Here is a 21,606-nt window from a genome sequence, read left to right as displayed (position 1 = left end):
CAAATCTGGTTAGGATTTGATTTCAACTGCAGAGTCTCTCATTGTCAAGGAGGTTTAAAACTCTGGGTGCTCTAAAGAACAGTCAAGAATATGCACATTACTTAAAAGGAGGAGGTTTATGTCTTCTTCTGTGGGGGGAGAAAGGAAATGAAAAAAATGGATTAAAGAGTTCTCTCACTCTCTCAGAGCTTAACATTAGTTATTTTCCAGTAAAAAGTTATAGGGACGTTTGAAAAAATGTTTTAAAAGCATGGTGCTTTGCTTATGGTCAGTTGTTCTGTATCTCTTTCAAAATATTTTACTTGTCAATATTCAATTTTATAACATTCCTTTCTGGAAAAGCATCATTGGTCCAAGTAAACCTTCATAGGGAATCAGAATAAAGAGGCATAGACCATGGATCAAAGGTCCAACCACAAGCAACTAGAAAAAAAAATAGATCAGATATACATGAAAGCACATGTTTGGAAGTGCCACACAGTTGTTTTTCCATGACACTGATATTTAACAGCATCGGAACCATGTTACTAACCATGGAGGGTGTCACTGCAATTCTGTGGACCCATGAAATATAGGAGGATCCTGTTATCCAAAGATAATCAGTACTGAAAAAGGCTGAGGAAATCAAGTACACTTAAAATGAAAAAAGTTAGTTTGAGACTTTATTGTAAAAGACAAAACTAGAAACTGTAAAAGCAAGTTTAGGAGTTAAGCAAATATTGGCTATAACTGGATGCATGTACAAGTTCTCACAATGAACAAAGCCTAAATCAAATAGGATTTCCGTGGAAAAAAAAAGGGTAATTTTTCCAACAAAATTATATGGTAGCTTGATGTCCTTCACTTTTTATTTTCACTGCTTAAGTAAAAATACAGTCTTTTTGCAAATGTATTTTGCAAACCAAAGACCTCACCTAATTTTTGGGGGGGAGGGTAATTTAATCTTTGATTAAATCATTAAACCATTTGATTTCAACTCATTCTCACTTGAAACACTTATCAGAGAATCATCCTAATTCTTCACACATTGCCAGAAAAAAACACAACCCACAGCTGTGCAGCCAGTGTTCCCCCATGCCATCCCCCTAACTTCATGCAATCCTGTGTCTTGCAAAACTTGCTGTTTTGTTCCATAATCAATTTGTTCAATATCCAACCTCCTGGAGTTCACACTTGCACACAAGGGTAGATGAAAGCATCCAACTAGAAGGAACGTTTGAGGAAGGGCCAGTTTTAAAAATGGTCAGGTCCTTAGTGAATATTTCTGTGTTATGATGATGTTTGCTTTTCTATACAATCTTATTTCTGTGGGAACTCAAATAATGAAAATTTTGAATTGTGAGGACCAATTTTTAAACCTATTTTAAAGTAATTTTTTTTTAGACTGAAAGTCTACCAAACGGTAATATACTTGTGTTCTTTTTAGAACTTCATGCAAGACTCAGAGCACACAGGAGGACCTACTAAATAAATTATTAGTGTATATCCAATACAAAGAATCTGGAATTTTTAGTTTAGGAAATTTTAAAGTTTATTCTGTGTGTTTTTTTATTTTAATCTGTTTCATGGAACAACAAGGAGGCCTTAGTTACTAAACAGGAATTAAGCAGTGTCTTCCCATTTTCAGCTATATAAAGCACTGAGATATTATGAACTATTAAGAGCATTTCCTCACTTACAGGAACTCTCATTTCCTTTGTAAGTTAATAAATACTGAGGCTGGACCTAAGCTAGCATGATAAAATAGTAAAAGACCCTACATTACAAATATTCCCTAAATATTTGTGTCTATGACTACCAGTCATACAGTTTCATAAATGGATAACTTTTTAATTTTTTATTATTTTTTAATTTAAATTTTAGTTACTTAACATACAGTGTAATTTGGTTTCAGGAGTAGAAATCAGTGATTCATCACTTACATATAACAGTGCTTATCCTTAGTATCCATCGCCCATTTACCCCCACTCACCTCCCTCCATCAACCCACAGTTTGTTCTCTATTGTTAAGAGTCTCTTATAGTTTGTTTTTCTCTCTTCTCTTTTCCCCCACCTTCCCACATATTCATCTGTTTTGTTTCTTAAATTCCACACATGAGTGAAATCATACGGTATCTGTCTTTCCCTGATTGACTTATTTCACTTAGCAAATACATTCTAGCTCCATCCATGTTTTGCAAATGGCAAGTTTCATTCCTTTTGATGGCTGAGAAATATTCCATTGTAAATATATACCACATCTTCTTTATCTGTTCATCAGTTGATGGACATTTGGGCTCTCTCCATAGTTTGGTTATTGCTGATAATGCTGCTATAAACATTGGGGTGCATGTACCCCTTCAAATCTGTATTTTTGTACCCTTTAGGTAAATACTTAATAGTGCAATTGCTGGATCATAGGGTAGTTCTAGTTTTAGTTTTTCTGGGGAACCTCCATACTGTTCTCCAGAGTGGCTTCACCAGTTTGCATTACCACCAACAGTGCAAGAGGGTTCCCCTTTCTAGATGGATGACTTTTAAAAATCTCTCTCACAGAAATATATTGCAAATGAGGATATATATGAATTTAAATAATCTGCAACAACATAACTGTTCATTGAATATAACTCTTAGGAATTATATTCTCAGAGGATACATATGCCAAGCAAGGACTTGACCCAAACATTTATAAATTATAACAAAATTTATTGGCAATAGAGTTGGTGGGTTTACCTGAGATTGTGCATTGACATTGGCTCCATTTGTGACCAAGACTTTTACCACCTCTGCTTGCCCAGCCAAAGATGCTATATGCAAGGCTGTGTTTCCTTTCTGTAAAATGAAAAGATACATCACTCACCCTCTTTATCTCTTTGTTTCAACATTTTATAAAATATGGAATCCTTCTATGTTTCTAAGTTCCCCAAAGAGAACATGGTTGGTTGATAAGTATCTCATGAGAAGCTTGCCCTGATTCTTATCAAAGGCTGAATCCTTACTGAATCTGTCAATTGACATAAAAACCATTAAATATGTGATACTGACCTTTGTAGCTGCATCCACATTGGCTTCTCTCTGTAGCAGTTCAGAAACAACTTCTACATGGCCTTCTTTAGAAGCAAGATGGAGCGCGTTCAACCCATTCTGATTAAGAATGAAGGGAAAACTTTAACTCAGCACGTTGAGAATAGAGCAGCAAACAGTCTACTTAGAACTCTGAAGATAATATCCCACCAACAATCACTTGTATGTGTGCAGTATAGAATCTTGAATTAGGAATAAAGGTACTTGAAAATTAGGCAGGTTGTTCTGGTATCATTTTTTACTAAATTTCAAGAATTCTTTTTTTTTTTTTTTTTTTTATTTATTTTTGGGACAGAGAGAGACAAAGCATGAACGGGGGAGGGGCAGAGAGAGAGGGAGACACAGAATCGGAAACAGGCTCCAGGCTCCGAGCCATCAGCCCAGAGCCCGACGCGGGGCTCGAACTCACGGACCGCGAGATCGTGACCTGGCTGATGTCGGACGCTTAACCGACTGCGCCACCCAGGCGCCCCATAAATTTTAAGAATTCTTAAAGAATGCATACCTACATGTGTGAATGCCCCTTTAACAAAGCAGAGTAATTTGAAAATCTGACTGATGATGTTTAGCCAGAAAAAAGAAAAAAGGCAAGAAAGAGAAAGTCTTGGTAACAACTAAGGAAAGATTCAAGGAGTTTATAGTCTGGATTTTTTAAAATTTTAACTAGAAAATTAAACAGCAACAAAAACCACAACTAACCTGATTGCAAATGTTTATGTCAACCCCATTTTTTATGTAGTCAAGAGCCTTTTCAAGGTGTCCAGCTCGAGCTGCTCTTAAGTAACTTGCATTGGCATCAGACTAAAAGAAAAAAGAAAAACATTTTGATGAAATGAAACTCATATACATGTTAGAGCAATTCAGCTTATAGTCCAAACTAAAAAGATTTTTAAAGTCAATATTTTTAAATTGAACTACTGTATTTCTAACATGAAAATACTCTAAAAAGTCTTTGTGAAATCACCAGGAAAAGGATACATTCTTGAAAAGTTAGTTTCAAGTATACAAAGTTACCCTTTGTGTGATGTCATAACTGAGAAAATTTCCCATAATATGTAGGTGCCTTCAATCAACATACAATTCCTAGGGACTAAAGAGAAATCCTATAACTTCCTGGTGGTTTCATTATGAAAATCTCATTATTCTATTTTACAGAAATTTAACATCTATTCCATTCTTTCATATTTAACTGTCCCCACCAATTTTTCAATTCATAGATTCACAAATATGTTTAATGTTATTATACTAGTTTAACAGGAATTTGTAGGATGTTCTCTTGGATTTTCCCACAGCACAAAGCCATGTGTTAGAACATAGAATGTTTCTGAAAAGCATTTATAAATTTCTGTACAAACTGTGAAGAGTACTTTCCATATATTTTCAAGCAAGCTAAGGCTACCACCTAAGAAAACTCTATTAGGAACATTAGCAAGAGCAAATAAATAAATGCATATAAACTGGAAAGCAACAAAAACCAAATCTGTAATGCATTCACCAAAAGCTTACAACTCTGCCTTTCTGCTAAACACTAGTACTTCTGATTGTGGGGTTGAAACCACCTATACCAGTGAACCTTTAATGGAAAGAAGACAGGGAGATGAAAGAATTCAAAGTTGGGTCTGCACAACTTGTAAAGGAGTCTTGCTCAGTGTAGAACAACATAGAAGCAGGTTTTCCTGAAAGGGTAGCCAAAAACATCTCATCATTGGTTATCAATGCCATCATGTGGGGGTATGGCTGAAATAACAGAGGAAATTGTCTTCTTTCAGCCATTTGGCAAATACCTTCAAAGCCCCTGTTCACAGGCCACCTCATCTGGAAAGCCTTCCCAGACCTCCCAGTCAGAGATTAATTGCTTGGTGCTCACAAAGCATGAATTTTGTTGACTCCTCTAGGTATTTCTCACACAGCATTATAGTTTTTGGTATACCTGTCCTTCTTCCTCTCTAAATTGTGAGTCCCTTAAGAATAAGCAGAGGTAGCCTTGATCAAGGGGTAGGCATACAGAAAGCTGACAAGATGCCAATCTTTGAGGAGTGCTACTTCATCCTTGGAAATGTAATTGTGATCAAGGAAATTCCATTCTCAGAAGAGTCTTTGGTTCTGGTGTGGGTCAATTTAGTTAGGATTTGATTTGCTCAGGTCTTCAAAGGATAGGCCACTATTTCTATGTGTTCCACCCTCCTCATTTATAGCAGTACACCTCTCCCTGAAGAAGTATTCCTTTGTCTAAATCATACCTTCCCAATCTCAGCATTATTGGCATTTTTTAAAGAAAGATGTTATTTTATTTTATGTAATCTCTATCCCCAACATGGGGCTGAAACCCACAACCTCAAGAGTTGCACACTCCACCAACTCAGCCAACCACCCACCCCTACTGGCATTTTGATCCAAGGAATTCTTTGATGTGGGAGATGGTCTTGTCGATGTTTATTAGCATCCCTGGCCTCTAACAACTATAACCTATTTGTGACTACTAAAAATATATCCTGAATTGCCAAATTTCCCTTGGCAATTGGGGAAGAGGGATTTTCCCAGCTGAGAACCACTGCTCTAAATAAAGAGAAAACCAATTTATTTACAGATTGTAGGCCTGCCTGAGTTACCACATGCCTTGACCTACTGCAGGCCAGTGACTATATGTATAACATTCATTTTTGTGTTTCCCCTGGAATTAGAAGCATCCTGGCACACAGCAGGTGCCTAAAAATGGTTTTGTGAATGAATGAATCAACAAATAAGTAAATTGTATGGAAATAACTGTACTAATTAAAATATTGCCTGCAACAATACAGGAAGTTTTATTCGTAACAGCAGCCGCAGCTATCTAAATGGAGAACCTGCTAGAATACAAAGCTGACTGCCAAAGATGATAAACTAAGCCATTGAGTTGGTATCTGGGAACACACGTAGCTATTGCTAAAATAAAATTGGGATGTGAGTCAAGCATGCAAATCATTTAATCAGAACAGAGGGTTAAGTAAGAGGAGGACAAGAGATATGGCTTCAAATTAGACAAAGGACAAACCAAAAGTTTGAAGGAATTTCAAGAAAAATAAAATACAGTTTTTAAAGAGGTTTGCTACTTTGAGATGGTTGGGGGCACGGTTGTCTGGTTTCAAGTCCAGTTAGAAATAAATTAGCTATGCGAGGATGGCTCATTGTACCGTAAAACATCATCTTCTTTGTGCCTGCTCAATGACTTATCAGCGAATTTGCCCAGAAGGGCTCTGAGGCTGTTCTGGGAACAAATGACATCAGTATTGGATGTTTCAACTGCCAGAGATAACAACTGTGGGTTAAGCATCCCCAATTCTGACTCTGAGTGCATAAAAACAGCTACTAAAGAAGTTCAAACAGAGGTATCATAATTCAAGAAAAGCCTCTGAGTTGATTCCATATCTGAAAAGTTTTGACAACTGTATATACTGCCCATTTTCCTCTCCGAAATTTTCTCACCAGAATCTCTAAAGCAAAACAAAATACAACGATAAAAAAAATTCTAATCCAGTGCTTCTCTACCTATTTGGAGTTCAGATTCTTTTGAGACTAACAAAAGTTGCAAAGAAATCCCTTTCCTTCAACAACTGTACATATATGCACACATACACCAAATCTGCACATACACACCAAACCTGTGCGTGCACACAAAATTTGCACACTCATTTCATGTGGCTCAGGATTGCCAACCCTGCTCACGGATCCATGTTTAAGAACATGTTTAACATGAATCCATGAGCAGTAGATAAATGATTAAGAGTTTTCCGGTGGATACCTTCACTGTATACGTCTCACCCAGTGACCCTAGTATCAAATAATTCTCTAAGGTAGCTAATTTATCACCTGAGAACTTTAAGAAAAAGAGAAGAAACAAAAAAAAATTATTTTCTTCCCTTTTCTCAGCCCTCTGTTATGCACAGGCATGCTTAACACACTGATACAGAACAATCAGCTACTTTATACTTCCAAGAAAAAGTATGGGCAATAAAGAAGGAAGAGAATACAAAGAAAAAGCAAGAGGAAGAAAATGAAGCCTGCCTTGAAGAAAAATGACAACTTAGGGAGTGTGGTTATTCCTGCCTTCAGAAGAAGAACCAAGAAGATCCTCCTTTTATTCTCAACCACCTTCAAACAATGCAGCCCTGTCTTCCACAAATATTTGCTGAACATGGATGGGGCGCTAGTCAAGGCTGACATCTGGCTGCACAGACGTGAGCGAAACATACTGGCACCAGTGAAGGCTCGCTTTCACCTCCCTCTTACACTTTACCAAATCATGTTTCTTAAGTGGAAGTGTAAATAATGGATTCTTCCCTATTTTTTTTTCAAATTCTATCCTTAGTACCTATATGATGCTCTTTATTTCCTTAATGCTAAAAATATATAATATTTTGTATTTGGCTCAATATCAATGTGTTGTGTCTCTGAGCTGTCATTTCATCAAAAACTTGGGAGTCACTCTTTACACAGACTACAGCCTGGGTTTTAGTCCTAAGCATGGTATCAAAACAACGCCTCTTAAAGCCAGTTGTAGACAAAGCCCTATGAAAGGAAATCAGCTCTCATGAGAAGGTAAGCTCTGCCACGTGAAAAGTCAAACAGAGGAGATCATTGCCTAGTGAGTCAGTTGGCACAAAATGAATATAAGCAGGTCAGTCAGCATTTTTTCCCATAGATGATCAAAATCTGTATGAAGAATCTGGAAAATGATAATGTCTTTCATCACCATTTCATGTCTTGTCTACTTAGTCATTTTACAAGACAGGAAAGAAATACGAACCACGTGTGTTTTTCAAGGAAACAGCTTCAAGGGTAGAGTCAAGTATTATTATGGATTAATCTAATAACTCAGCATTTCCACCTATACTGGCATATTGATATTTTCAGCAGAAAGCAGTGATTGGAATGAATAATCATTTCCTGAGTGCCAACATCAGTAATAAACTAATACTTTATACCTCTGACTATATGCTAGACACTATTACAAGCACTTACATTAACTTCATTATATTAGTCACTTACTACAGTATGTATTAATTGCATGAATCCTTACGTTAGTTTAGTCCTTATAATATTTACATGAAGTAGTGTAGTGAATTGTGTCTCTCCAAAATCTTGGGACCCCAGAAGATGGCATAGGACACAGGACATGGATATAGGATCTTTGCACAAATAATTAGTTAAGATGAGGTCAGACTGGATTTGAATGGGCCCTAAATCAATGACTGATGGTTTTAGAAGAAGAGAAAATATATAAATATCAAATCATTATATTGTACACCTCAAACTAATATAATAGTATATGTCAACTATATCTCAAAAAAAAAAAAAAAAAGACAAGACACACAGATACGTAAGAGAGAACATGTAAAGATGCAGGAAGAGGCTGGAGTTAAGTTGACACAAGACAAAAAGTGCCAGGTGGGGCACCTGGGTGGCTCAGTTTGTTAAGTGTCTGACTTCAGCTCAGGTCATGATCTAAAGGTTTGTGAATTCGAGCCCCACATCAGCTCTGTGCTGTGCCCCCACCTCCCACTCACATACTCTCTCAAATATAAATACACATTAACAACAACAACAACAAAATGCCAGGAACCACCAGAAACTGGAAGACACAAGGAAGAATTATCCACTCAAGCCTTTGGAGGAAGTGTGGCCTTGTGGACACCTTGATTTTGGACTTCCGGCCTCCAGAACTGTGAGTAAGTTTCTATTGCCATAAGCCCCTGAGTTTGTGGTGGTTTGTTATGGCAGCCCTAAGCAACTGATACAAATAAGAACAATTACTAGCTCCATTTTATAGATGAAGAAACTGAGCTATAGAAAGGATGAATGACTTTCCCAGGGACACACAGCTTATGAGTGGCAGAAATACAAACCCAGACAGTCTAACTCCAGAGTCTAGGCTGTTAATCACTAGCTTGAGAAAGGGCTTAATAAATGTTTGCTCCATAGTTTATGCTTGCGAACTCTTGGTTCATTCATTCATCTTCCATCCATCCATCAGTCCATCCAACCATTAAATTAACTATGTAAGTACTTTCAGGTATATCCTCTCTAGACCACAATTCCTTTAATGAGTTTAGTTGAAGCCTCAAGATCAGGCTGACAGTGGACTGGCAGAAGAAATGTAGATTGGAGGCTCAGTGAGTATGTAATAGAGCTGTGCTCCATTGCTTCTAAACCTCAGGGAGCAATGTCTGAGAACTGTTAATACCTGATCTACCAATTCTTGAATCTTTTTCTTTTATCTCATTTTCCCAACTATCTGGGAACTGTATGAAGGGTAAGAGCATCCTTCCTGTAAGCTTCAGGGTCCTTTTCTCTACTGGTGTCCTGCCCTCTGCTTACCGACATACTCAGGTGTTTCTTAAACAACTTAAAACAAAAACAAAGCAAAAAACTTTCCCCCACATTTCTACCTAGCACTCCCTGCAAATGATGATCTCCTCTATTTCTCTACTGCTGTTAGCCTGCACCCTAGCTACTCCACTTATTAGAGGTAAGTTTTATCAAGTAACTTTGGCAAGCTTCTTACGTGTGCCTCCAGTTTCTCAGCTGTCAAATGGGCATAAAATAATCTAGTATCAGAATTAAATTAGCTTGTTTATATCAGGTGCTTAGTGTGAGTGCATAGCAAGCACTCAATAAATAATTATAACTTTATTTTGGTGAGTGTGATGCTAAGTGAAATAAGCCATACAGAGAAAGACAGATACCATATGTTTTTGCTCTTATGTGGATCCTGAGAAACTTAACAGAAACCCATGGGGGAGGGGAAGGAAAAAAAAAAGAGGTTAGAGTGGGAGAGATCCAAAGCATAAGAGACTCTTAAAAACTGAGAACAAACTGAGGGTTGATGGGGGGTGGGAGGGAGGGGAGGGTAGGTGATGGGCATTGAAGAGGGCATCTTTTGGGATGAGCACTGGGTGTTGTATGGAAACCAATTTGACAACAAATTTCATATATTAAAAAAAAATCACCCTATTAGCATCAAACATGTTCAAGGCTTGGTCTGGGTTAGTCTCACTGCTTCTATATCCTTAACACTAATTCATATTTGAGTTCTTGGCAATATGGCTTATCTGGTTCATCAGTCAAGCCTCTCTGCACAAAATCACTGATGACCTTCCAATCATCGAATCCCATTGCTTAAACGTTAGCTCTGCCTTTTCTTAATGTAAAACCATTTGACATTACTGACCCCCTTCTCTTTCTTGAAAGTCTTCCCCTTAGTTTCCCTCATGTCTTTGTTCACTCTTTTTTGTTCCTTACTGTCCCAACCCATCACTAAAAAATGGGTGTTTCCTATTTTCAGAACTCATATTTCTTTCCCCCCCGTGCTCGTTCCCAAAGTGACCTCATCACTACCATGGTTTCCACCATTCTCTTGAAGCCTAACATTCTGCATGTACATTGCACCCATTGGATACCAAAACATTTCCACTTCCATGTCCCACAATTCCCTGACCTTCACTGCAACAACAAATATTATAATCTATAATCAATGTATAAAGCATCTGCTGCAACAACTAGGTACTAATGTCAGAGATGTGAATCATAAATTCCTTTCATTTTCTTATTTGTATTTAAAGGTCCCAAGATTTCCAAGCCACTCAGGCATACAATTTTGGTGTGAATCTTTTTTTTTTTAATTGAGGTATGATTGACATATAACAATCATATTTACTTTCAGGTATACAATGTACTGACTTGATATTTGTATATATTGTAAAATGATCATCACAATAGGTCTAGTTAACATTTGTCACCATAAATAGCTACAGATCATGTGTGTATGTGTGTGTGATGCGAAGTGTGAATCTTTGATTACTTACTTATTTCTTCTTTAGTCTCTCCCTCAAACTCTCTTCTAGAAAATTATGTGTATGTTTCTTATCAAACATTCTGCCTCCAGGGACTTTTACAGTGTTTATCCTCCTTTTAAAAAGCACTTATCATAATGTATATCATACATACAAAAGAATGCCTGAAGCATATATGAACAGCTTAAAGAAAAATAATGGAAGAAACAGCCGCATGCCCAGTAAACTCAAAAATGAAAGTTACAAGCACTCCATAGACTTCCAATGAGCCCTTCTTTGACCGGCTCTCCAAAGGCATCCTCTGTTCTAGTTAATCATTCTCAACATCTATGTAAACCTCCCCAACCTAAATGTTATGTAGTGGACTGTCTTTGCACTCTCTGTAAATGGAATCATACATTATGGATCCTTCTGTGACATGCGTCCTTTGTCTAATGTTGTCTTAGAGTCATTCACGCTGACATGTATAACTGCAGCTGATTTATCACTGTGGCTGCAGAAGATTCCATTATGTGATTGTTACACAATCTATTTATCCACTGTGGAGTTGATGAATGTTTGAGTTGTTTCCAGTTTGGGTCTACTATGAACAGGGTTGCCATGAACATTCTGGCTCTAATCCTGGTGCAAACAGGCAAGGATTTTTAAGGTACATACCTACTATCATAAACGCTGTGTCACTTGGTATGTGCTAACTCAACTGTACCAGTGAATGGAAAATTGTTTTTCAAAGTGATTGTACCAATTTACACTTTCTGTGGTTTGTGATTATTGACCATGACTTCATATTCCTTAGAAATTAATCTTTGGGAATTCTTTCGGGCCTGGGTTAAGGATGCCATACTCCAAAAACGAATTTAACATTTCTTCTTCCAGTTGCTTAGAGGCACTATCAGCCCAAGATTATTTTTAAAATAAATGTTTGCCTTGAGAGTTTTTTTGGTTTTGTTTTAAAGACTACACAAATAAATTTAGATTTCAAGCTGGTATGGATATGAGGGATTCCTTGTGGTTACAAATTCTCAGGGAAGATTTTTTTTTTTTCCTTCCAGCTGGTGACAAATTGAGACAGGCAAGTTTTTGCTACTCTTTTTATGTGGTAGATTTATTTCCTGTCCACCCCTGTACTGGGAGCCAACCCCTTTGGAGCCCAGTTTATTAGGGGATCTCTTATTAGACTGCCCACTTGGGCATGTTCTAGGCTTTGTCTCCTGGGCCCTGTGTCTATGTAGACAAGTAAAACTGGTTCTTGCTTTCATGTCATTTTTACCTCTATAGGTCCCTTACTTTTGTGCCAGTTTACAAGTGCACTTCAAAGGACTTATTTTTATCATTATCCTAACATTTTAGCTTTCCTTACAGCTGGGAATATGCTTAACCTTTTCTTTTCTTTTTTTTTTTTTTTTTTTTTTTTCTATTCACCCTGTTCTAATTGCCCAGTTCAGGCCCTAGCCATGTGATGCCCAGATCATTCTGAAAACCTCTAAGAGGTTGTAGCCAGTACACTATCCCTAGCTGAATATTCCAGGAGCACCGAACACTGTTCAGGAGCTCACTGAGGAGCCACTGAGGGTTCTGAGAAAATCATGACAAAAACAGTAAGTGCAATTTAGTGAATGCCTACTATAGGTCAGACTCCACTAAGCATTTTACATATGTAATTTTTACACATGCATTGTTAGTGTTTATTTCTTAAAAATTCAATCAAGATAGGAACCTGCATTGCAGATGTGAAAAACTGAGTTTCATGAAAGTAAGTGGCTTGCCCAAGGTCACACAGCTAATAAGTAAGCAGCAAGGATTGAAAGCCATAAGTATTTGATAAAAACCCAGGCTCCTTCCTCAATACCAGTGGTTCCGTGGGGCCCTAGCAGACAAACTAAGATCAAGAGTGAGGCAGAGTAAGCTGATTTCCTTATGCCTATTTGCAGTTTCACCCCAAGTAGATACGCTAGTATCTGCTTTTTATGTTGATGTTTGATGGCAAGCTTCATTTGTAAAAATGTTTCTGCTTTTAAATCACAGTATTCAATTGCTATTGCATAGCCTCCAAGGCCCTTTAAATCCTGATGCAAACAAACACTTCCAACCCAAACCAAAAACACAAATACTGATCTTGACAGCAATCTAGACAGCTTTTCATTTCTCCCACTTATTATTTCTAGACAGGCCCCATAATATCCTGTCACTGTGATGTCATCCAGGACATCTCTCTGCTGACTAGTAGACCTCACTCCCTCTCCCCCGTCAACAGGTGTAGTAACTAAGTCCTAGGACCAGTTCAACTGTCACTTCATCTGTGCAATTTTCTCCCCAAATACCAGATATGACACCCCTCCCCTGACCTTGGGACTCCCACAGCATGTGCTCTGTTTTGCTCAGGATCCAGTGAGTCTATCAAGATGGACAGTAATGTCTTTTTGGGCAGGTGCTTGCCTTATTCAGGACAGAGTTCTACCTAACAGAATCCCAGTACACGCTGAACCAAGAAATGCTGATCCCTTGCATGGTCCAATGCTCTAATCATTCCTCAAGAAGCGAAATCCTACAGAAACTTAATTAGGAACCAAAAAAGTCTGCTCTTCCTTGCTGTTTCTCCATTTCACCAAAGAAAGGTAAGAGTCCAGGGACAGACTTAGGGGTTCTTCCACACTTGAAGAGAAGATAAAAGGGGTGATGCTCAGTGAGTCTGAGATTACTCTGGTTTCCCAATTCACCTTAGGCAAAGCACCTTATTTTTGTGATGCTTGCTGGGATCACCTGTGGAGAAATGTATCTGCTTCAGTAATAACTGCCAGAAAGTGTATGCAGGTGAGGCCTGGAGTCTATTGTGTTTTATGAATCAGGAGGTCTTTAAGTGCTCTGATACCTAATAACATGGTATTGTAACTAACAGTGATTGGACACTTCTAATATGTGGGGCATTTTCTGTAGATCACCCCAAATTCAGTCTCACAGGTCTGTGAAGTCTGTGTTACTATCATCTCTATTTACAGATGAAAAAGGTTAGATAATTTACCCAAGGGCAGTTTTCTAGAAACTTGCAGAAGCAAGATTTGAATTCACGTCTACCTGGTTTTAGAACTCTGCCCTTATTCCCAATTCTAATGCTTCCTTGGCTAAATGTTCCGGAATAATATAAAAGAACTCATGTTCCTTGAGTAAAGAAGGAGAAAAAGAGCAGCAACGTTTATTTAGAGTCATCGGAGTGACAGGTACTCTGCTAGAACTTTCCAGATATTGCTGGAATGTGGTCATTGTTCTCTTCACCAATAAAGGGGTTCTTTTCACCCCTTTCGTCCAACACAGGATGACTCCCAAATAGATACCCCTACTCCTACTGGTAGTCAGTTGTGGTTTTCTTCTAGCATGTTTAGACCAGTGGTCCTGGTTGTTGTAATTACATAATTTAATTAGGTATTATTTAAACTTTAAAACAATGCAGAGAAAGGATACTTTTATGAAAACTAAGTTAAATACTTTGGAAAGACATAGTAGAAAGAAGTTCCTAAAAATATTTCTGCTAAATCAGATAGGAATGAGAGGATTGTAAGGGGCTAAAATAAAAATCAGAAAAATCCATAAAGATTCTATACTCAGATTACTTCACAGATTAATCTCTAGCTTTCCATTAAAGAGATGAAAAGTGGGACTCCTAGAAAGAGCATTTATGGTACGGAAGGCCAACGACAATTATAGTCGGAGATCCATACTCTGAGAAAAGTCTTCATCTTTAAATCCATGTTGGGCAAATGGATGCACATGTATGTGATTTAAGGTAACACTCAAATATTTACCAAATATATGTACCTTTTAGTGTTCTTGGCTATGAATCATTTTTTTTAAATTAACCAAATAATTACTGATATAAATTTTGCTATATAAAAGGCCATCTGTTAACCTTGTTTTCTGCTTCTCAAGAAGTTAATTTCAAGAAGATTGTAAGACACCTCTAACAAAACTTCTTCTAATAAAAACATGCAGAAGAATGATTTGGATGGCCAGATCTAACAGACCTGTTGCCTGGTCATACCTCAGAAAATACGGCCCAGGAAGAGCAGCAATTTTTTAGTTTTCTCACATTGGATACACCAATTCAAATGTGAATGCCAACCAGCATATCTATGCAGACATATCAGAAAATAAATAAATCTGTTTAGTTAAATCCACATTCTCAACCTCACTATGGTGTTGTGTAGATCATGAATTCACAAGTCTGGGTCTTCAAGAAATAAATATTATATCTCTTCTAACTAGTAAAACAAATCTTCAAAGTGAGTATTACATTATTTATTCCATCATGAAGATTAAGGATTCATATTCAATACAGGGTTCAATATCTGGCAGTTAAGCAGTGATATCTACTTGGCCTCAACCTTGAGGATACAGTTATTGTTTTCAATGATGTTATAATCTAGCTGTGAAGGCTGGAGACAGCAGGTGGAATGAGAATTTAAGGTAGAAGATCCTAAAGAAGATGATGAAGTCTATAGATGCTATTGAGAAGAGCCATTTCTGCACACTGAATATGGCTGGGAAAACAACTAAGAAGAGAGGCAGGAATTCTAGAGGGGACCAAGTCAGTGGAGAAAAGAAGGAAGGAAAAATGGGCAGAGATATGGAAATGGGGAGGTTTCAGGAATGGCAAATAGACAATCTATTGAAAAGGGGAGGCCCCTAGAGAGATTGGTAAAGGAGAAGTTCACAGAAGGTTTGGAATGGCATTTAAATTTGATTTAACTTCATCGCAAAGCTATCAGGACACAGTGCAGGGTTTTGATGAGTGGGAAGAAAGTTTTAAATCTACGTTTTAGCCTACTTAGTTGACAGCAGCTTCATGTAGAAGAAAATGGAGACAAAAAGAGCTATAGGTCACTGGCTGTTAATTTATTATGCCTCAAGGATCTCCAGGGGAAGACTTACACAAACAAGCAAACAAATGAGACACTCAGACCCTACCCCCAGACATTCAATTGGTCTGAGATGAGACATTTTAATAAACACAGCTCAAAGGATTTTAATGTGCAACCAGACGTGAGCACCACAGAATTAGGTGAGAGTAAAAATACAGCGGTATGTGACAGAGAAAGACAATTACCATATGATTTCACTTATATATAACATCTAAAGAACAAATGAACAAAGAAACAAACAAAAACCGGACTCTTAAATGAGGAGAACAAACTGGTGGTTGCCAGAGGGGAGGGGTGGGGGGAGATGGCTGAAATAGAGAAAGAGGAAAAAGAGGTGCAAACTTCCACTTGTGGAACAAATAAGTCATGGAGGTGAAAAGCAAAGTAGGAAATATGGTCAATGATATTGTAATCCCACTGTATGACGACAGATGGTGACTACACTTATCTTGGTGAGCAAAGCATAAGGTATAGAATTGTTGAATCACTATGGTGTACACTTAAAGCTAATGAAACATTGTATGTTAATTACATTGCCATAAAAAATAAACAAATATGGCTGTATGTGATATGGATACTTTGGGGGGATAGCAGGGAGGATGGAAAAGAAAAGAACAATGTGAGAGGCATTCTGAAGGTCTGCTGACAGATTTTTATTTTCACATAAGAGAATGTTAAGATTTTTAAATTTTGGCTTTCATAATTGCCTTTTACCCTTCTCTTTTACTCTTCTATATCCCCCATTTATTTTTTTTATTTTTATTTTTTTTTAATTTTTTTTTTCAACGTTTATTTATTTTTGGGACAGAGAGATACAGAGCATGAACGGGGGAGGGGCAGAGAGAGAGGGAGACACAGCATCGGAAACAGGCTCCAGGCTCTGAGCCATCAGCCCAGAGCCCGACGCGGGGCTCGAACTCACGGACCGCGAGATCGTGACCTGACTGAAGACGGACGCTTAACCGACTGCGCCACCCAGGCGCCCCTCTATATCCCCCATTTAAAGCAAACTTTTGTACCCACAAGTGAAAGATGGAAGGCTTTCCTTGGTGGTATCAAGCAGTAATTTTTGGTGAAGAAAGTAATAACAGATTTGTAAATTATTCTCAATCAGGAAGGGGATTTGCACAGTATGGGGGCTGCTTATCAAAATCCCAACGTCCTCTGTGCTATTGCTCCTTAATTTGTGATTTAATGTCAGTTTTAGTTTTGAAATATAAATGGAACTGCTTTGTAGAACTCCTCAAAATCTAAGACTGGTATATTTATGTGGGATAAAACAATGTTCAACAGAAAAAAAAATAGCTTGAGAGTCACATTCTTCCAAATTTAAGGCTTTGAGATTGGACATGGAGCCACAGGGCTACTCAAGCATGTGCGGGGGGAGGCAGTAACAAAGGAGGGATTTTTTTTTAACCCACTAGACTAGAGTGGAATTATAGCTTATACCCAGAGACATGGCCATTCAGATAGTGCCCTCTCAAAGTTTCCAGATATTTTAGAGTATGATATTGTGTGCTGATATTTTATAGATATCTTGCACAGTGATCTAATTTCTGACCAATTTCAAAAGAATGTGACCAATTGCACAACCTACAACAACTGTGACATTCATGGGATAATCTGTCTCTTGTCAACAAACAACCGCAAATCTTTAGGAGACTGGTCCCCCTCCCCTACCCAGGGGTATTAGGTCTTTATCTTAGCAGATAAGTTCTTTTTAGGTGTGTGTTTTTGGGGGGTGAGGTGCAGAGATCTCAAAAGGGAATTTTGTGTGTGTGTCTTTTGTATGGCAAGTGCTTGAAAAAAAACTAGAACCCTTCTAGTTAGGGAAGATCTTGAATTATTAAGATTTCATTCTTTTTGATTTAATTGCTACCTAGTTACTGGAAATAAACCAGTGGGTTTCCACCTATAAATCAGCAATGGGAGGAGTGAGAGAGGGGGTGAGGGCTTAGTTAAGCATTAAGGGAAATGCTTCCAAAGACTATCTATATTTGTAATCATCTCTATCAAAACCACCCAAAGGACAGGGGTTGCCTCCACAGATTCCTTCCCATTGCTACAAGGCTGCCTTTGTTTGTAAGGACTTTGCTTGGAACTAACCTTAGTTCATCCCTGAAAATGAGGTCACTGTCCCCTAACACATGTTAGGCATGGTTACCATCTTTCCACTGGGGCCTCTGCCAGCAAGGCCCCTGCTGTTGCACATTTCAGATCTGCCAGGGCTTCTGCGCACAGCGGCCCCTCTAAAACTGAAAGGCAAAACAACATTTCCATCTTTATCTTTAAGTAGAGGGAACTGGGAACCGGTTAAAAAAATAAATACAGTGCTGGAAGGCTTTTGTTTTTATAAAGACAGTGTTTTTAAGGATTTACTTTGCCAGGCTGATAAAACCCACTCTCATCAAGTCTGTCTACTATGATCTGGTTTACATCAAAAGGAAGACCCAGAATCCAGGCCCCTTGCAGTGTCTTTTCTCACCCAGAATTCAGAGACCTAAAATTCTCCTGGAGACTGATTAGAAATAAAAATAAATACAGAGAAGAAACATGTTTCCCATAGGAAAAAAAAAAAAAAAAAAGCACATCGGGTATTGGTGGTGGGTGGGTGTTTCTAATACTTCTCAACGTGAAGTCGATTCTGTTCAGCTGTAAAACAGGATTTATTTGAGTTTGTCTGAAATTTTCTGGGAACATAAATAAAGATTTCAAAGAGCGAGTTTCGCCTACGTCTCAAGGGATGTAAGGCCATTTGTATCAGGAGAGGAGAGTTTTGTATGTCCTAATATGTGGTCAATATAGTAATCTAATGTTCTGATTCGTAGTAGCCTGGGACAGAATTTCAAACCACTTTGACCGAAAACTTTCATTTAAAACACTTTCCTTACACTATAGACGTTGCAGAGTACCTTAGTGGGCTGTGTACACAGATTATGTACCAACACTCTTGTATATAGATGCAGAATGGTATGTATGATGTCAGGAATGCACAGAATGGTTCAATTAAATGACAAGTGGGTTCCTCCCTGATACTGTACAATGTGAAAGTACTCTCACAGCGAATTAATAAGTGGTGTTTTCCCAAATGAACACAAATGGAAAAATGTTAATGAAAGCTCCATTTTAGCCAAAGTACCTAACACAAGATGTAGAAAGGGGTGTGTGGCTCCTGAGCCAAAATATGTTTGACACTTAAAGTGAAAACAACATGATCTCTTCATTTCATTCCATTCAAGGACATTTCAGTACAGGGTGAGTTTGTCTTCACTTGCAGATGAGTAAAGTTATGCAGCAGGGACACATTAACCTTAAAAATCATAAAACATTCAGCTTTTGTTATTCTGAAATATAAAGATCCAAATAAATAAATAAACCTGGAAGACAGCCAGAGATGGAGAAATCATTTCTGAAATGTATCTTTTTGGATTCATTAGCAGGCTTATTTGATATCTCTGCTGTGTTTGGACATATTTCTGGTTATCTCTTGGGATGAAGAAACACAAGAGAAATGGTAATACGTTGCTTTAGAAAAATAAAAAAAACAAGTCTATCAACAGCTCTCTCAGTGCTCAACAATTCAGAACATATCACAGCCCTGGAGAATTTCCTTTTTTTCCCCCCACCTTAATCCACAAAGATGGAATATTAACATGAGGAAGGTTTAGCTCCTTTGGAAATTGTAATCATTTTTATTTCAGAGAATTATTTTCCCCAATGAGTTAAAACAAGAATCTAATTGAAGGTTGCATAAAGTAGTGAGCAGTTAATGTTGGTTTGTAACGTGTAAATTTGGTGGATGCCAGGCTCTCCAAAACATATGACTGAAAGCCTTTTCCATTCATTAGGCAAAAGGTAAATGCTGAACAAAAAAATATAGAGCCATTGGGGTCTTAAACTTTCTCATTATCAGTCATCCCTTCTCTTCTCTTGCTATGCTTCATCTAGTTCATCTGTCTCAATTATTTCCCACATGAACATGTCTTTTGAGAAATTCTCTTTTACTCTCCCATATGTAAGGCTGCCTATAAAATACTTGAGGCATAATTCGTACTCCATTGTTCACTGGAGGAAGTGGCTGTCTTAAGCGATCAGGCTCTCCCACCCCTGGAAAGATCAGTTGACATGCACCCCCATCATGTTTTTTTTTTTTTTTATAATTGGTAGAGCAGGAGAGTAATTTATGGAAGTGCCCTTGATTCACCTCAACAATATGTACTAAATAATCTGAAGAGACATAGCCCTGAACTAGTAAACTGGAAAGTAAAGATTCAGTATAGTAATGATTAAATCTTGGCTTAATATAGAGCTTTGCTTTGTATTACAAAAAAATGTACATTTCTTTTTTTAAAAACACATTTTGGTTTTTGAGGTAGATTACTGCATCATCTCTACTGTACAAATAGGCAACTGAAGCAAAGAGAAGTATGATTTGCTTAACTAGTTATGAAATTGCTGAAAATAGAAATCAGGATTCCTGGATTTTATGTTCTCCCTACCTCATGGTACAAGAGCAAGAAGGAAGCGGTCGATGATTTTATGGTTTGAACTAGTATAAGTCCTTGGCTGAAGATTTTCCTGCCACACTCCAATAAAAAGTAGGATCTCCAATGTCTACTTGTTCCCCCTTCCTTTCCCCAAACTACCATTCATCTTGTAACTCCCTACATGCACAGTTATCTCATGCATCCTGTGCGGCATGGTGATGCATCTAAACATTGTGACCCATGCTGCATGATGAGGGCTAGAAACAGACAGCTTTGTCTCTTTAGAGATCAAATGAAGTTGTTCTGAGCCCCAGTCGGGTAGTATTATGCAGCTGAAATCTGGGGGTCTGTGTGTACCTTTTTTTTTTATAAAACATGCAGTAAGGGGTGCCTGGGTAGCTCTGCCAGTTAAGTGTCCAACTATGGATTTCGACTCAGGTTTGTGAGTTTGAACCCCTCATCAGGTTCAGCACTGACAGTGCGGACCCTGCTTGGGATTCTCTCCTTCTCCCTCTGCCTCTGTGCCACTTTCTCTCTCTTTCTCTCTCAATAAACAAACAAACAAACAAATAAATAAACTTAAAAAAATTAAAACAAGCAGCAAGTTGTTGCACAACTTGGCTAAACCACAAAGAACTGCAGAGTCCCTTAGAAATTCATCTTGTAATACGAAGGTATTGCTACTTACCACTTAGGAAATACATAGCAGTTACTTCTGGCATTACACATGGTAGATTATATAAGACACATCAACTGTTTGGGATTTTTCCATTTATTTGGTATGTTATGAATCAGAACAGGGCTTCATGCCTAAGGATCCTTATTATGTAGGAGGTATTGGCATGAGTCCTAAAATATTTAATCCAGCGAACTATTCACATCTTAAATATAGCAACCGAAAACAGTGATAAGCTAAAATTGGTCTAGGTATCAGGAGAAAAGAGAAAGTGTTTACTTGAATAGATGAACATTTTCCCAACAGTTTTTTTTTTCTTTTTCTTTCTGAGGTTAGAAAATAAATATCTTGGTGTTTAGTGTGGATAGACTTAATATTGTGAATATACATAGTTTCTTCCACTGCATAAATATACCTTATATGGTGGGGATCGGCCAGGAAATCACAATACACTGGACTTAGCTTCCTGGTCAGATAATTAGAGGTCTGGGGATAAAAGCCCAGAGGAATTGAAGGGTGAGGTCCATGGCACCAGAGGGAGAAGAGGCATTAGCTAGTGAGATGAAGGGTTCTTGAATTTACCATCCTAAAATGTTGTGTGCCAGATGGTGCAGCTGGAATGAAACTATTTGCTTTTG

General features: G+C 37.9%; 1 protein-coding gene across 5 annotated transcripts in view; it reads right to left on the bottom strand.

Annotated features, from left to right (window-relative positions):
• ANK3 (ankyrin 3) overlaps nucleotides 1-21,606 on the bottom strand; it is a 336,335-nt gene that overhangs the window by 225,438 nt on the left and 89,291 nt on the right. For all 5 annotated transcript variants that reach the window (XM_032595132.1, XM_030334419.1, XM_030334420.1 and 2 more), the window contains exons 2-4: nucleotides 3,763-3,864; nucleotides 3,025-3,123; nucleotides 2,713-2,811 (exon numbers count right to left, since the gene is read on the bottom strand). In XM_032595132.1, coding sequence (XP_032451023.1) covers nucleotides 2,713-2,811; nucleotides 3,025-3,123; nucleotides 3,763-3,864 — 300 coding nt within the window. The remainder of the gene's footprint in view (nucleotides 1-2,712; nucleotides 2,812-3,024; nucleotides 3,124-3,762; nucleotides 3,865-21,606) is intronic.

Source organism: Lynx canadensis, chromosome D2 (genome assembly GCF_007474595.2).
Source record: "Lynx canadensis isolate LIC74 chromosome D2, mLynCan4.pri.v2, whole genome shotgun sequence".
NCBI lineage: Eukaryota > Metazoa > Chordata > Mammalia > Carnivora > Felidae > Lynx > Lynx canadensis.
Note: the sequence above shows the minus strand (reverse complement) of the source record. Positions and strands in the feature narration are given on the sequence as shown.